General features: G+C 29.2%; 3 protein-coding genes and 1 non-coding gene across 8 annotated transcripts; 3 read left to right on the plus strand and 1 right to left on the minus strand.

Moving 5' to 3' along the window:
- Nucleotides 1-298: 298 nt before the first annotated feature.
- On the plus strand, nucleotides 299-4,787 carry LOC137818597 (probable inactive nicotinamidase At3g16190). 2 transcript variants are annotated; one of them, XR_011082098.1, is made up of 6 exons: nucleotides 299-408; nucleotides 485-629; nucleotides 702-815; nucleotides 3,048-3,282; nucleotides 3,360-4,411; nucleotides 4,500-4,787. XR_011082098.1 is itself a non-coding variant. In XM_068622121.1 (6 exons), exons 1-6 carry the CDS (start codon nucleotides 341-343, stop codon nucleotides 4,571-4,573), a joined length of 753 nt encoding a protein of 250 aa, XP_068478222.1. In that variant the 5' UTR covers nucleotides 299-340; the 3' UTR covers nucleotides 4,574-4,787. The 2 variants fall into 2 exon arrangements, 1 of the variants encoding a protein (XP_068478222.1); XM_068622121.1 differs by having other exon boundaries at nucleotides 3,360-3,476.
- Nucleotides 4,788-5,314: 527 nt separating this feature from the next.
- TRNAL-AAG (transfer RNA leucine (anticodon AAG)) lies at nucleotides 5,315-5,395 on the minus strand. Its single transcript has one exon. It is a non-coding gene; the product is annotated as a tRNA-Leu (tRNA).
- A 3,226-nt stretch (nucleotides 5,396-8,621) lies between these two features.
- LOC137819497 (probable inactive nicotinamidase At3g16190) lies at nucleotides 8,622-10,987 on the plus strand. Of its 4 annotated transcripts, none has more exons than XM_068623368.1 (6): nucleotides 8,622-8,750; nucleotides 8,841-8,912; nucleotides 9,288-9,401; nucleotides 10,018-10,258; nucleotides 10,340-10,456; nucleotides 10,747-10,987. In XM_068623368.1, exons 2-6 carry the CDS (start codon nucleotides 8,865-8,867, stop codon nucleotides 10,818-10,820), a joined length of 594 nt encoding a protein of 197 aa, XP_068479469.1. In that variant the 5' UTR covers nucleotides 8,622-8,750; nucleotides 8,841-8,864; the 3' UTR covers nucleotides 10,821-10,987. The 4 variants fall into 4 exon arrangements, with proteins under 4 accessions (XP_068479469.1, XP_068479470.1, XP_068479472.1 ...); XM_068623369.1 differs by having other exon boundaries at nucleotides 8,626-8,750; nucleotides 8,846-8,912; XM_068623371.1 differs by having other exon boundaries at nucleotides 8,629-8,750; nucleotides 10,018-10,252.
- Nucleotides 10,988-12,020: 1,033 nt separating this feature from the next.
- LOC137819059 (protein NRT1/ PTR FAMILY 1.1-like) lies at nucleotides 12,021-15,162 on the plus strand. Its single transcript, XM_068622782.1, has 4 exons — nucleotides 12,021-12,367; nucleotides 12,489-12,706; nucleotides 13,242-13,789; nucleotides 14,011-15,162. The coding sequence occupies exons 1-4, from the start codon at nucleotides 12,259-12,261 to the stop codon at nucleotides 14,984-14,986; spliced, it is 1,851 nt and encodes a 616-aa protein (XP_068478883.1). The 5' UTR covers nucleotides 12,021-12,258; the 3' UTR covers nucleotides 14,987-15,162.
- The last annotated feature ends 1,875 nt before the right edge of the window (nucleotides 15,163-17,037 follow it).

The raw sequence follows: 17,037 nt of genomic DNA on the forward strand, positions 1-17,037 counted from the left end.
TTATGCAGGTAAAAGAAAAATATATGGAGGTGTAGGAAGAAACATCCTGAAAAAAGTATAATATTTTAACAAATTTATCCAAATAAGTAGCTTCATAAATTTTATATTAATTTTGAAATTATTTCATGTAATTTAAAGTTTATCTTAATAAAAATTAGTTGATTTATCAAATTAATTAATATATTATTGAATTATAAGAAGATTTTATAAAATTGATAATCTTGATTTTTAAGAAATTAGGTGATTAAATATACATGATGTTAAATTATGAAAATATGCTTACAACAATTCTAAAGTTACATATTACAAATACAACAATTACAACAACAATGTTAACAACATGCTTAAGTCTGCACATTTCAATCTCTCAGCTTTTCCTTTTCTGAAGCACCCCAGTTTCACCTTTCGGTAATTTCTTCTTCTTTCTCTCCAATTTCCCCTTTTTCCCTTACTTATTTGGGGTTCGTCATTTTTGTGTGTGCAGTGGGACCAATACCTTACAAGATAAGAGACCCAATTGGCCAAAGCCTTTGTCACTGCGCTCAAAATCTGAACTTGCTCGAGCTCACTCTTTGGAAACAATGGCAGAGGAGTCCAATCGCACAGCCCTTCTCGTGATCGACATGCAGGTACTTGTTTGTTTACTTTCCGATGTTGTTCCTAACGTGTTCGGAGAAATTAAAGTTTCTCTCTGTCTGCAGAAAGATTTTATAGAAGGTGGGGGTTCCTTACTTGTCAAAGGAGGGAAAGAAATTGTCCCAAATGTGATTAAAGCTGTGGATGTTGCTAGACAGCGTGGAATTCTCATTGTTTGGGTAATAACATTTTTTTCTCTGTTCTTCCTTGTCTGTGGATAATGAAAGGTGGGGTAAACCAATGAATTTAAACAAGTTTTAATATGAAATGCAAACCTCCATGATTGGTCAAGAAGCTTGGAAAAGTAGAGTTTAATAAAATTATACTATTGTTATCCATCAATCAGAAATCATTATTGGTTTGACTTTTAAGATATTTATCATAAAATCGATAAACTGTGTAAAGAATCTTGTGAGTGCATATATTATTTATTATTTATTCAGAGAAGCATTGTTCAATGTTAGGGAAAGAATATGAAAATGTATACAATGAAGTGTTTTTTATTTTTTATGTTTTGTTTGGTGAGGGAAAGGAAGAGAAGAAAAAGGAAAAGAAAGGAGAAGAAAAGATATGGTTGACTTAAAAGGAAAACAGTAAAAATTAAGATGATTTTATTTATTAATTTAAATTTAGTTTTAATTATTTATTTTTACTGTATTAAAAAAGAAAAAAACAAAGAAAAAGTATTGATTAGGAGTGTCTCATAATCAATTATGTATACAAAATACACTTAAAACACCTACTATTTTAGCAAGATAATGGATTATGGGCATAAACAATCGATTATGAAACCCAGCTTAAATCTTCTTAAATAATTTGAAATCACTTGAAGCAAACTCACTACTTCCCTCAAATCTTGCACAGTAAATCGGTTCATGCAAGCAGAGCATTAGTCTTCATAATTCCTTAGGCTCTTGATTTATAGATTTTATTTATATATATATCTTGATATATGCACTGCATTTTGGATCAGAGGTTTGTTTTTTTGTTTGTCTTCTTGAATTTGAAGAGACGAGTTTCTCTCTTTACCTGTGTCTTCTTACTAACTTATGGTATCATAACAAAGGAGTTTTCCCCTAGTAAAGCTCTGTATAATTTTTAGCAATCTAACAAGACGAAAAAGAAGGGTGGAACCAAGAAAAAGCAAGGTGGCTGTCTTGTCAGAACAAAATGAAGAAAAGCTCCAACATGCTCTTGTTGCGAGCATGGCCGAAGCTGTACCTGTCCAGTAGAAAGGACGCAAAAAGCTAGTCCGGATATGGACTACGGTCCAGAGTTCATCCCCCTACCACCATCTGTGTACTAAAATTACCAAGAGGACGAGGTCTCACAGTATACTCTTGAGTACCGTGATGATGAAGTTCCATAGTGTATTATCGAGTATCCAAGTATCGACATCTTGGTATCTTGCAAATTAGAGAACAACATACAAGATTAAGACACCAGTACTTCATAATAAATACTCACAAATCATGATTAAAGGCAATTGAGCTTCATTGGATGCAACTTAATCATCTGTACAGCCAAAGGTCCAAGACAACCACTATAAATAGGAAAACACCCTAAGGTCAAAGGTAACTTAATCCTGATCCTGACTTAATATCCTTTACTTGAACTGAGACTTGACTTGAGAGTTAGAGTATAATTTTCATGACTTAGAGATTGAGAAGCTGAGAAGTCGAAGACCAAGAAAGACACGTGTAAGGAAATCCAACCTTGTAAGAACCATTTGTATTCCCTCGAAAGACATAGAGGAATTGTGTGTGTATATATATGTGTGTGAGAGAGAGAAAATCTAACAACTATGAGAAAATAATAAAGGAAATAACTCAAACATGTTATTAAATTATTCTATATCAATTTTCTGATATACATAAACCGACGTCCAATGTGCTATTTCATAGAAATAATATTATATGGAATAAAGTTATTTCATCAACGTTTAATTAGACCATGTCAATTATATCGAACAAATAAGATAATATATCGCATGCAAATATAAATTCTGTGATTACTATGTTATTGCCCCATGTTCATTATTTTATATTAAGTAACAGGTACAATAATATCAAGTTTTTTCAAAGAAGAATTCAAATGAAGATTCAAATTTATATCAATTACGCAAGACTTTGATCATAATCTCTTCTACAATATAAAGACATTTATGCTGCAAATGGTCATATCCTACGAAGTCTATGTAAGAAGAGGAAGAGCACAAAAGAAAAACACGCACAAGTTCCTACAGACCTATCATTCCTATTCCTTTTGCAAACCTTGAGTTACTAGTATTAGATTAAGATAAAAGTCTCTGTAATAACATCATTGTGTATTCACTATCCAGAGATCTTGAACTGTTGGTATCAGGAAATAGTTATCTAACTGTTGAATTATATTTCTAAACACGTTTCCAGGTAGTAAGGGAACATGATCCCTTAGGAAGAGATGTTGAACTCTTTCGTCGCCATCTTTATGCTGCAGGGAAAGTTGGTCCACTCTCTAAAGGAAGTGAAGGTCTAGAATTAGTTGATGGACTGGTTATTAAAGAAGAGGATTATAAACTTGTGAAAACCCGTTTTAGTGCATTCTTTGCTACACACCTTCATTCAGTCCTTCAAGGAGCAGGAATTAATAGTCTGGTGATCACTGGTGAGTGATAGTTTTTGTAATACACCATGTCAACTTACTAAGAGTTCTGTGTTTGTGTATTGACTTGATGTATGTAGGTGTTCAAACTCCCAACTGTATTAGGCAAACTGTCTATGATGCTGTAGCATTGGACTATCAACCCGTAACTGTTATTGTTGATGCTACAGCAGCTGCAACTCCTGATATTCATCTTGGTAATGGTCTTCAGCTTTGCAATGTCTTTGTTTTCTAATTTTTCATTGTTCCTTGGAATTGTATCTGTTAGTTGCACACACAGTATTCACTCATATCTTGAAGAACTCTGATCTATATAAAACTGAGTTGCAATTTGTTAATTTGGCGTATCAGTATGTTTGTTCACTTCACAAGTTGTACAACTATTAGAGATTAGAAGTTATATCTGACTGTACAAAGGCCTAATGAAGTAAACAACACCTTTGAATACGTCCATATTAATTTCCTGCAGAGGATTTCTTATGAAACTTTATTTTTGAGATGCAATTTATCAGTTTCTGAGAGGACATGTTTGAGGAGTCAAGCACATATAATTGCAAAACTAAGCTTCTCCTTACTCCAGAGTTGACATTGTTGCTCTGGGGCATGTTTAATGTCATCATATGCCACACTTCTTTAAAGCCATTTTTTTAATTTATCAAAAGTGCACCTATATAGGTAAAGAGAGTCTAGATAGTACTTGAGACTGGTCTTACCATTACTGACGTGTCGATGATCCTATAATTTCTTCCTTTGAATCTTTTTTCTCAAATGTTGATGCTCAATCGGGTTGACCTTAAATAGGTTATCTGATTTTCAAGTAAGTACTCTGTGTAAAGAGTGTAGGTTGGTAATTGATAGAAGCGTATCTTACCACCCTCCACAAAGGATTTATTTATAGTGTTTAGTCATAGGTCTTTGTTGTGATGGGCCGAATCTATCAAATGTCAGTTTGATTTATAGCATGATTCCTAATTTATAGGGAGGTATATTAATATATAGAATATTTGAAAAATATTTGTACTATCTTTTAGTTAATCAGTATTTACCGGGACTCGTCCGGTACCGACCAGTATAAAAAGAAAATCCATTTTTTTTGGGGACAAGTTCTTATATTCTACGTGCCTCAAAGCAGGTAACCTTTTCTTGTTTTTTCATAATCTGCTTATAAAGTTCATTTGATGGCAATGATGCATTGATGACCAATATTTTGGTGGTTTCAGCCAATTTGTTTGACATGAAAAATATTGGAGTTGCAACCCCAACATTACAAGAATGGAGCGAGCCCAAAGCTTGATCTGCATGAACCATGCTACTTCTACAACCTTCTGTGGTGTTCAATTCCAAGACAAAAGGTGTTGATGTCTTTGGCAGTGTATAAGCGAACCTTTGTGTGCTGCTGCTTAAGAACTTTTGACTACATGAAAATAAGAAACTGCAGTAGGAGAAGATGATAATGTATTTATTAATAATTTATATATACTATATAAGACATAACTGAATTATCAAAACAACATTAAATAATTAAATTTAAGAACTAAATTGAAATGACACATTTAATTTTATAAATATTAAAAAAGAAGTCATAAATTAATTATAAAAATCAAATTTAACCCTACGACTAAGTCGAAACACATCTTTCATTGGTCAAGATGTTTTTGTTCTACTTTAAGAATTGAATTGATTATTTATTCAAAATATTTTTTATACCACACAATACAAGTTATATATAACATAATCTTAACATTTTCAAAATTATACATAAAAAAATACTTATATGCAATACTCACAATTTTCTTTATAATACAGAATAGACTGTATTTTAATTTATTTAAGTAAATAATATATTATTTGTATTTTTTTTAATAATAACATCATTTAAGTATATTTTTTTTAAGTTGTTTGACTTTTGACTTCAATATTACATGATATTAGTTAAATTGGTAAGTGTTGTAAAAATGTTTAAATAAATCTTACATAAAAAAAAAATATCTCTTCTAATTTATTTATTGAAATTGAAAATATAAAAAATTTATTTTGTTGAGAGTGGGATTTGAACCCACGCCCTTTCGGACCAGAACCTTAATCTGGCGCCTTAGACCAACTCGGCCATCTCAACTTTATGTAAGAATTCAGATATAATATTTTATTATATTTTAATTCATGAGTAATTATTATGGACCATTGGATGAAATAATGGAAAAAAATTATCAGCGGCTAGAATCTGAAATACATAAGGAGTATTTGTAAGCACATTGTACACGAGCATAGAAAAGGCGTCAAATATGATATACATCCAAATTTAAAATTTACCACTTTATAAATAAACCTTTAAACTTTTATTTCATTCAAATTTTAACAAATAATTGTATTTAAAATAAACATATGGTTGAAATGTATTTTTATTAGTGGTTTAACCATAGTTTAATAAAAGAGCCTGTTTATAAAAGAAGTTGAAATTAAAATTATGATACTTAGATGTAAAAGGACATGAAATCTAAGAAGGAATCGATACAAAGTTGAAGTTTAAAATATTTTGAAATAAAATAAAAATTTATTATTTTTATTTGGTTACAAATATCTTTTGATCCATTAAATTAAGAGAATAATTTAGTTTATGGTATTGTGATTATTGCTCGATTTGAAGATTTTAAAATTTAGAATATGTTTTTTTTATATAAAATTTTTTCATGTTAGACATTACTATGCTATTTGACATCTCAGCTAGGCTAACACCTCAAGTAACAATAATCATTTGTCATCATATGAAAAAAGTATTATTAAAAAATAATAATAATAATTAATATAAAAATATATGGAAACTAAAAAAAACCCATCTATTAACAAAAACAATACATAGGTATATTATACCTTTAAATTTAGAATATGTTTTAGTAAAGAAGTCAATTAAGTTATAACATAACTAAATTTATCTTTTTCCAACACTAGTGATTTTCAACTTAATGGGTGAAATTTATTTATTTTATGATATTAATATTATGATTGGGGTTTGTATGAAGGTTTTAGTATTATTTTAAAATTTAAGGTATTGAATTATATGGTTGAATTCCAATTAATAAGCACAAAAAGGAATCATTGCACTTTAAGTTGAGGTGACTATTTTGGGACCTCATTCATTGAATATAGAAGAAATTATGCACAAAAGGTTGGGTAGTTTATCTACAACCACCAAATATTTATCATTCAATTAATGAATTTTGTATGAGATTGTTTAATGTTTCAATTTGAGAAAAGAGTTTAGTAATATTAAATTGTAACCACAAATTATAACAAAATTTAAATATTTTTATATATAGGTTGATCTAGATTAAAAACAAATGTATATATTCAATAACATTTACTATTTTTAGTTATTAAATATTAAATATTAAATATTGACTTTAACGTTAACAAATCGAATATTAAAAACTATTAAGGATAAAGACCTAAAAATAAAAATAAGAAGAATTTCTAATTATATATTTTTTTTTCTGAAACTACAAGACATTATTAACTAAAGTAGAGACTATTTTAGATAAGAAAAAAAATTGGTTTCTAAATTAGTTTCTATTATTGTTAAATAGTTTCTAAATTGGTATCTAATTAGCTACTAAGATTCTAACTACCAATTATTCAAAAACCTTGATTGCTAATTAGATATTAATTTAGAAACCATTTAACAATAATAAAAACTATTTTAGAAAACATTTTTTTGTCTCTAAAAATAGTCTTTAATTTAGTCACTATGGCAATTCATTAATTTTTTTATTCTAGAGTTCATGATTTTCTTGTAGTGTTATTAGAAAGTATTGAATGATATGGTTCAGTTCCAATCTATATAACACAGACACCGACACAGATACTAATACGACACGGATACGGATACGAAGATACGTAAAATATCTAAAATGTAAGACACGGGGACACTGATCTATATATTATATAATTATAAATTATATAAATTGACAATAAAAATTTATGTGCACAAGTATGTTCCAGATTATTTGTTGGAGCAGAAAGATGTTTTCCATGATTGGTTCACAAGAATTTGTTTCTTATTTTTATAATCACAATAATAATTTATACAATAAAATTTGAATTTTGAGAAAATTAATGTATTTTTCTTTTTTAAAATTGTGTTATAACCGTATTAAAATTGTCATAAATCTAACAAATAATTTTTTGAATTGGACACTTCACGGATACGTATCCTACAGGTGTCATACGAACGCCATTTAAGAAGAGTGTTCGAGCTTCATTCCAATTAATCAGCACACATGATATATAATTGAATGATATTAATTTTTCATAAATTAAAAATTTTAAATGCAAATTGAGTAAATAAACATTCAGCAATTCCAAAAAGTTTTTCCAAAACTGTAGCCTTAATCGTGCATCACGTGTTCAGCTTTTGTTGACTTCTTATCTTTTTTGAGGTGTTGTACAATATTAGTTAAGATAATTAGAATATATGAATAAAAACTAATACATAAACAGCAAAAGAGTTGCTTTAACAATATTTAACTTTATAAAATAATACAAAGGAATATCAGAAAGAAATTATTAAATAACATTTGACAGTAAATAATATTCTGAAAAATGTTGAGAAGAATTGTGAGTTTTTTAGTAACATTATATCACTATATCCCACAGTTAATATATGAGATATTAACAAACAACTTTCAATTTAAAATAATATATTAATATTTTTTTCTCTTAATATGTTATTATTTATCTGGTTTATTTTTGTTCAAGATCAAACTCCAAATTTCCAAAAAATTTGGTGGAACTTTGTCGGTGTTGTCCCCATTTTGTCTCCCTTTTATATTCAATTATTTGATTATAACAATATTTATCTATTATTTTATTTATAAAAGTCAGCATCACTAACAAAAACAAAAAAGGAAAGTTGAAGTATATTATTAAAATAAACTATTAAGAGGAGAAAGATAACCATATCATTTAAAGTTTAATATAAGTTAAATTTTAAACTTTATTTATTTAAAAAGAGTATGAAACAATATTATAGAAGAAAAACAAAACTTTGACACAACAATTACACTCTAACTAAACTATGGTATAGTCACAAACTCAAAAAGAATGATATTGGTTTTTTCCCATAAATAGAGTAGTTCTATTTAATATTTTCTAAAATAAAATAAAAAAATATTCTAAAATTGGACAAGTTGTCTTTGTATATAGATAACTTGTCCAATTCCAAAGTAAAAAACATTATCCATTTAAAATAATATTAAATAAAATTACATTATTTATGAAAGAAAAAAAACAATAATATCGACATATAAAGTATTTTGAAATCTCAAGGTCCAATTTACTCCCTCATTATTTATTCATATTCTAATTTATAAAAAGAGTTCATTTCAGATTTTGCTTTTATGTATTTAATGAAAAATGATCTAAAGAAGAGACTCTATATATGTACTCCACATTTCAAGCTACATTTCTCAGATTGAGTTTGTGACTGTTCCTTCTCTTCATTATTTTCCTTTTTGAGATTGTTCATGTTCATAATTCTTGTGCAGTAAAATCTGCTCTTGGTGTAGGTCAGTTCATCTTTTGGAACAGAAATGGCAAAAGATTGGAAGCAAACAGCTCTTCTTGTCATCGACATGCAGGTACTTAGTAAACTAAACTCTTTAACATTGTTGTGTATTATTCTGGTACTGATAATATAGTTTCACATCGCTAAGGAGTCGAGACTAAAGAAAAAGTTATATACTCTTTTCTTCTTCAACCCACCAAAGTGTTTTTTAAGTACAAAATCTGAACATCGACCTCTAAAACAGATAATATCTCGGATGTGATGATTGACCCTAATGATATTATTTTTCGGATTTAAAGTTGGAACATGTATTGAAATTGTTAAATAGTTCAATTTTATGTATTTAATATATTTATTAAATTGTTGAATTACTAAGTAAGTTTTGGTTAATTAGAATGTTTTTGGAGAAATTAAGTAGTCTCTGTTTTGTGGGTTTGTGATGTTGCAGAAAGATTTCATAGAAGATTGGAGTCCTGTGGCACTAAAAGCAGGGAAAAACATTGTTCCAAATGTGGTTAAGGCTGTGGAAATTGCCAGAGAGCGTGGCATTCTCATAGTTTGGGTAATAATAACCAAGCTTCTCAAACTCCACAGTTTTTGTTTTGTAAACTTTTTGGTAGATTAATAATATCATGAAATCAATTAATAAGATATATGTACAATTCCTTTAGTTGTTATTATGAAACAAGTTTTTATATAAATTTTACTTGTTTGCATGATTATGAGAATCTGTTCCACTACATTCAATAATTTTACATTATTTAGGAATCGAGGTCAAAAATAATACATTATTCTTTTCTTAATCTATTGATATGTCTTTTTCCAAACTCTAAGACATACGAATATGGTCATTCATTTTAATGATGTTATCTCTAAAGGAATTTGAGCTCGGAACATGATCAAAGTTTACAGGAAAGATCTACTGGATTTCACTGAAATTTCTCAATCCACTGAGACATCTTCTACAAATAAAACCGTTACAGAACTTCGAACTTCAAGAGAGACAACATCTGGAATACCGTCATTATTTTTCAAAGGACTTGAGTTTGAAACATTATCGAAGTTTTTAGGCAAGATCTACTGGATTTCACTGAAAGAATATGAAAATGTAAACAAGGAAACTGAAAACGAGTAATACATATAAATTTTTTGAAAAATGTCTGTGGCAATGTTTTCAGGTAGTACGAGAAAACGATCCCTTAGGAAGAGATGTTGAGCTTTTTCGTAGACATTATTATACAGAGATGAAAGTTAAAATAGGGTGTAAAGGAAGTGAAGGTGCAGGATTAGTTGATGGGTTGCTGATTAAAGAAGAAGATTATAAACTTGTGAAGAGCAGGTTCAGTGCATTCTTTGCTACACACCTTCATTCAGTTCTTCAAGCTACAGGAATTCATAATCTGGTCATCACTGGTCAGCGTAATACATTTAATGTCAACTTATTACTTACAGTTTTGATCCAGGTAAATTGACTTCACACAAACTTTATTGTAATTGCAGGAATTCAAACTCCAAATTGTATCAGGCAAACTGTGTTTGATGCTGTAGCATTGGACTATCCACAGGTGACTGTTATTGTTGATGCTACTGCAGCAGCCACACCTGAAGTTCATCAAGGTATCATTTTCATTTTTGGTCTGACAAAAGATCTGCAATTGGCAGCAACTAAACCCTAAACTCAATCTCATAAAATCGACTTTATAAGATTAAGTTAAACTTAAAGTTTACTTCTTAATATGTATCAAAGTTCATTTCTTAATATGATACCAAAGCCATTTTTGAGTCTATCCTAATAATAATCATCTAATACCCTTTTCCAATGGAAATTTAAGTACATATTAATGGTCTTTAGCTTTTTACATTGTTTGCTTGCTGACATGATGATCAATCATTTTGTATGGTTTCAGCCAATTTGTTTGACATGAAAAATATTGGAGTTGCAACCCAAACATTACAAGAATGGAGCGAAGCCAAGGCTTGATCTATAGACAATGCAACTTTTCTGGATTTGATGTGTTCCATTTCATGAATCAAAGATGTTGGTTGATCTCTCTGTCAAGCTAAATTGTAATTTGAAGTGGACATTTTACGTATATGCAATACTAATGCATTCCTATTAATTGTAAGCTAAATTGTTGCTAGCTGCTCTGTCATGACTGACTCAACCTCATAGTTTTTAGTTATTTTCATTATGCCGAGGTTATCAACTTGTGCGTGGTACTATATATTATGAATGGTCTGATAACGGTTTGATGACAGATGACTTGATAAACTCAATAAATAATCATTAGGATAAACTCAAAATAATTCTGATATATATTAAAAAGTGAACTTTTAAATCTGACTCAACCTTATAAAACCGACTTATAAGATGAGATTTACGTTCAATTATATATTATGAAATGTATTAATCTCTAATTGGTGGGAGAATGTTGTGGTACTCAATGTTACTTCAAAATAATAATCTCTTCAAGTTAAAAAAATATTTTGAAATTGCTAGTATATAGTAACATAATGTCATTTTAAGACCAAAAGTTGGAACTGATTAAGTGGATGAGTGAGGGCTACTAATGGAATTTGTGGTAAAAAAATAGTTATTCTGAGATAGAATTGGTTTTGCTTTTAAAACTACATTGCATTAAAACTAAAAAAAAAAATTTGTGTTAGTATAAAACTAAAGCTAAAAATTTAGAAACTTAAATTTATCTACTTTAAACTTATTTGCAAACGAAAGTTAAAAATTAAAACCCTAAAATTAAGGTGGAAACTTGTTCAAACACATTGAAAAACACCTCTTAATGTACTTTGTAAGATCTTGAATTTTTTTTATAAATTGATAGGTATTCTCTAAAAGATAAAAAGGAAATTGAAACTTTAGAAATAAAAATCAATTTCGAATCAAAGTATACAACAATTTAATATAAAGTATAGATTCGGAATGAAAATCAATCTCACATTAAATTACATAGACAAAACTTATATTTATGATAATTTTTTTGTTAAGCATATTTTAGAAAAAGAAACTCTAAGAAAACAATATACTTTTAAAAAAAATTATATATAAAATTTGTTTGTACTAAAATGTTTCATGTTTAACTGTGCTTTAGAGAAATTACATGTTTTGTATTGAAACTAAAAAAAATATTACATATAAATTTAAGAACAAAATTTAAGTAAGAACATACGTACTAACTAATTCTCTGATCTTGGTAAGTTAGTTAATCACTGGATTCTAATTGAAAACATTTGTCACAACACTTAAAATTTGAAGACGCCTTTGACAGTGGAAGAACAGAAGAGAGGTTTTGCTGAACATTGACTATTCTTGAGGTTTTGCTGAACATTACTATTTTATGTGTACTCTGGCTTTGTTTGTTGCTTTAGGATAAGGTGAGTAGTTAACTAACAGTGGCAGATCAATGGAGAAGATTGAGCTTTCTTCAGCTCAACCCCAAATGGCTTCTCACCGAATTTCTCAACTCCAAGGGCGTGGTAAGGGTGGCCTCGTTACCATGCCTTTCATCATAGGTTTGTGTTCTGTTGCACTGTTCCTCAATTCAACCTCGGACTATGTTCTTTCAGATCATGTTTTGTTTTATGTTATTTGTGTTCTGTGTTTTGTGTTTTGATTTGATGGGGTGAATGGCAGCAAATGAAGCACTTGCGAGAGTGGCAACCTTGGGGCTTCTGCCCAATATGATACTGTATTTGATGGGAAATTACAATCTTCATTTGGGCAAAGCTACCCAGATACTCCTATTATCTGTTGCAACCACCAATTTCATGCCTCTTCCTGGGGCATTCATTGCTGATTCTTATCTGGGTCGCTTTCTCTCTGTTGGTTTAGGTTCCTTCATCACTTTCCTGGTAGGTTTACCCCTTATTCCTTTTCCCTCATCACAATAACCATCCTCAATGATATTCTTGGATATTTCACTCATATGATTCTATCAAGTATCCTAGCCTTTGAAAGAAGTTATGAAAATCTATTGTCCTTGATGAACCAAAATGGAAATGGCCCCTTTTATAGATGATTTCAAGAAAAGAATGAGAGAGGTTGAGACTTTTTTATCTGTAGACACTAGGAAGTGATGTATGATATCAAGAATTTCTAGTTCTAGTAATGTCTAAGAAGCATGTTCTTATGTTGGATTTGCATTATTGCTGTTATATTTGTTATGTTTCATGATTTTTGTTCCATATTTAGATAGTATTTTACATATCTATAGTATCAAGTGCTGTAGAATAATGGTATTGACAAGTATTGTATCAGATACACAGTCTTTGTGCATTTAGTCTAAATTCAACTTCCAAAATTTCATTATGGTTGTGGTTACTTGGAAGATGGGGAAATATTTAGAATATGATTACTAATTAGTAGTGTTTTCACTCCTAATAACAGGGAATGGCACTATTGTGGCTAACAGCCATGATCCCAGAGGCTCAGCCTCCTCATTGCAATTCTGAAACTGAAAAATGTGTATCAGCAACATTTGGGCAAATGGCAATGTTAATCTCTTCCCTTGCTCTCATGTCCATTGGAAATGGTGGCCTTTCATGTTCCCTGGCCTTTGGTGCTGACCAGGTGAATAGAAAAGATAACCCCAATAATCAAAGGGCTTTGGAGATATTCTTCAGCTGGTACTATGCTTCCTCAGCAATATCAGTCATAATTGCCTTCACTGGAATTGTGTATATCCAAGATCATCTTGGATGGAAATTAGGCTTTGGAGTTCCAGCAGCACTCATGTTCTTGTCCACTGTTCTCTTTTTTCTGGCTTCTCCACTCTATGTAAAGCATAAAACACACAGCAGCTTGCTCACTGGCTTTGCCCGTGTCATTGTTGTAGCCTGTAAGAACAGAAAACTTCGAATACCGCATAAGGTCTCTGATGGAATGTATCATCATAACAAGGACTCTGATCTAGTTCTTCCAACTGATAAACTAAGGTTGAATCACATATTCACACTACCATTATTGTTATCTTTTGCTTACACACTGTTTGAAATAATAATAAGCTTCTAGTATATTTTTGTTAACATATGAGTTTTGATCATGTGATAGTAGATGATTGTTGTTATTTGAGGTATCAGTCTAGCTAAGATGTCAAGTTGCATAGAGATACCTAACATGAAATTTTTTTTTCTGATGATGTTGTGTTTTCTTCCAGGTTTCTGAATAAAGCTTGCTTCATTAAGGACCCAGAAAAAGATCTAGCCTCTGATGGATCAACCTTGAATCCATGGAGTCTGTGCACAGTTGATCAAGTAGAGGAACTAAAAGCTATTGTAAAAGTTATTCCCCTGTGGTCTACAGGGATCATGATGTATCTCAACATTGGAGGCTCATTTGGATTGCTGCAAGCTAAATCCCTTAACAGACACATCACTCCAAACTTTGAAGTTCCAGCAGGGTCTTTAACCGTAATCATGATATTCACAATTTTCATTTGGATAGCTCTTTATGACCGTGCCATTATTCCTCTAGCATCAAAGCTCAGAGGCAAACCAATTAGGATCAGCTCCAAGACAAGAATGGGTCTTGGGTTGTTCTTCTCTTTTCTCCACTTGGTAACTGCAGCAATTGTTGAGACTACAAGGAGAAGGAGAGCAATTAGTGAGGGACATGTTAATGACACACATGCAGTTTTGAACATGTCTGCAATGTGGCTTTTTCCTCAACTTTGCTTGGGTGGCATAGCTGAAGCATTCAATGCAGTAGGCCAGAATGAGTTCTATTACACTGAGTTTCCAAAGACCATGTCAAGCATTGCTTCTTCCTTTTTTGGAGTTGGAATGGCTGTAGGATATGTGTTATCTTCTTTGCTATTCAGTGCTGTGGAAAAGTTCAGTTCAAGAGGGGGAAAACATGGATGGATCTCAGATAACATTAACAAGGGTCATTTTGACAAGTACTATTGGGTTCTTGTCACTCTCAGTGCTGTTAATTTACTGTATTATCTACTATGCAGTTGGGCTTATGGACCTACTGCTGATCAAGAATCAAAGGTAACTCAAGAAAATGGTTCCAATGAGGAAGAATTACCATTAATTGGAGCCAGAACTGAGGATGGTTCATTTGACAAGGTATCACAGTTTAGTGAAGAAATTTTAAGAGCTTCATCACATAAAACTGTAACTCATTGAAATGAGTTTTTTTGTTATGTTAGAAGATCCTATGTTAAATAGATTTTAGAGTATTTCATAGTATATAATTGGAGAGAAATCACTTCATAAATTAATTTTATAAAATTGAATTAGATTTAAAGTTTATTTTTTAATATAATATTTTTTTATATAAAAAAAATCAAAATAATATTTTCTGTGTGTGAATTTTTTTCCTTATATACTGTCTTCTACAAATTTTCACTTGAAATATTAACAGACACGATAATATGATATCTACTTATATATTTATATCTATTTGTGTTTTACTTTATTCTAAATTTGATAAAATATTTTAAATATAGTACGAGTGAATAATAAAATATATAATAAATAAAATATGATTAAAATAATTTACCTATAAATAAAAAATATAAATAATTAAAATTATAAACATTCTAAACATATAATTTTAAAATAAAAATTTACATAAAAAAGGCCATATATATTGATCATTTTAATCTGTGAATTACTTTGATTTTTATACTTATAATTTAAGAAACTAATTTGATAATTTTCTACTTTCAACTATCAATTAACTTATTAGTTTTTCAGCTTTCTATTAATTTTGCATATATTTTTTGAAATATAATCTTGACTTATTATAATAATTAGAAAATAAATGTTATTATTTTATTTCTAAAGTAAGTAAATAAGAAGTATAAACTTAAAATTATTAGCTTAGGATTCTAATATTTCATAATTTTCTACAATAAACTCATATAGCTATTGAAGTCCACACACTATCTAAATATAATTACCTTTCTACTAATCCAATTTTAACAACTAAAAGACTTTAATTAAAAATAGTATGGTCTGATATGATTTATAGTCTTTCTTAAACATAAAGTTTGCAGTTCCAACTAATATTCTTCACATTAATTTCCTGAAAAACATTATATTAATTACAAAATATTAATCATCCTCATTATCCTAAAGTCTCTTAATTAGTTTTAGGTAAAAAGTAGATACACGATAAATGAATTAATTTTATTTTTATAATGATACATATTAAATACTGTTCATCAATGATACACTACAAAAAAAAATTATTAAATAAAAATTAATTTTAGAGAACAAAAATAATTAATTACTATATTGACTAAATTAGAGACCATTTTAGAGAAAAAAAAATTGTAGTTTCTAAATTAGTTTTTATTATTGTTAAATGGTTTCTAAATTAGTATATAATTAGCTACCAAGGTTTTGCTACCAAAGTTAGAAATTGGTAGCTAATTAGATTCAAATTTAGAAACCATTTAATAATAATAGAAACTAATTTAAAAATAAATAAAAATAATCTCTAAAATGGTCTTTAATTTAGTAACTAATTATTTTTTTTTCTAAATTTAATTTTTATTTCATATTTTTTCTTGTACTGATAAAACTTATTACAAACTATATAAATAAGCATGTTACATAAGACTAAATGTATGTCTTTATTACTATACTAATAACATCTAAATACTAAATATTTATATAAACGTTTTAGAATTTTTTTTATATACACTTTCGATCAAGAGTTGAAGTCTGAAAAAAAAAAGTTGGAAAGAAAGAAAAACACGACCGAAAGAAAAAAAAATAATTGTGTAGCAGGTAGTCTATGCAGAATTAAAAGTTTTTTCTTCTTTTAATGATGTTTGTCTTGGTAGTAGTGTTGGTGGTATATGGTAGATCAGTGAAAGCTTTCTGAAAAAGAGTATATATCAGAGTTCATGACTGTGACCTTTATCTTTTAAGAAATGCACATTCATATATATATATTTTAATTTCAAATAATACCCTTTTGAGTATAGTAGTAAGTATGAGTGGTGGTTATTAGTTGTAATTGTTATTTGTGGTGGCAAGTAATAAACATTAGTAGTTTTTTTATTGATGGTGACTCTCTTTTCGTTTGTTTTTTTTTTTTTTAAGCTACAAAACTAAAAAAGAACCAACAAAGTGAAAAAATTGAGTATAAAATTAAGAAAAAAATTATCTTCGAAAAAACATCAAATACAATTAATCTTTTCGTCAACTCTCTCAAACACTCA

The sequence above is a fragment of the Phaseolus vulgaris genome, chromosome 10 (genome assembly GCF_000499845.2).
Source record: "Phaseolus vulgaris cultivar G19833 chromosome 10, P. vulgaris v2.0, whole genome shotgun sequence".
NCBI classification, from domain to species: Eukaryota; Viridiplantae; Streptophyta; class Magnoliopsida; order Fabales; family Fabaceae; genus Phaseolus; species Phaseolus vulgaris.

Bases quoted from the DNA above. Each gene is read 5' to 3' on its own strand.
- LOC137818597 (XM_068622121.1), top strand. From the start codon at position 341: ATGCTTAAGTCTGCACATTTCAATCTCTCAGCTTTTCCTTTTCTGAAG. The intron at 630-701 runs GTACTTGTTTGT...CTCTGTCTGCAG, and splicing joins TTCTCGTGATCGACATGCAG to AAAGATTTTATAGAAGGTGG. The intron at 3,477-4,499 runs GTAATGGTCTTC...TGGTGGTTTCAG, and splicing joins AACTCCTGATATTCATCTTG to CCAATTTGTTTGACATGAAA.
- LOC137819497 (XM_068623368.1), top strand. From the start codon at position 8,865: ATGGCAAAAGATTGGAAGCAAACAGCTCTTCTTGTCATCGACATGCAG. The intron at 9,402-10,017 runs GTAATAATAACC...CAATGTTTTCAG, and splicing joins GTGGCATTCTCATAGTTTGG to GTAGTACGAGAAAACGATCC. The intron at 10,457-10,746 runs GTATCATTTTCA...GTATGGTTTCAG, and splicing joins CACACCTGAAGTTCATCAAG to CCAATTTGTTTGACATGAAA.
- LOC137819059 (XM_068622782.1), top strand. From the start codon at position 12,259: ATGGAGAAGATTGAGCTTTCTTCAGCTCAACCCCAAATGGCTTCTCAC. The intron at 12,368-12,488 runs GTTTGTGTTCTG...GGTGAATGGCAG, and splicing joins TACCATGCCTTTCATCATAG to CAAATGAAGCACTTGCGAGA. The intron at 13,790-14,010 runs GTTGAATCACAT...GTTTTCTTCCAG, and splicing joins CTTCCAACTGATAAACTAAG to GTTTCTGAATAAAGCTTGCT.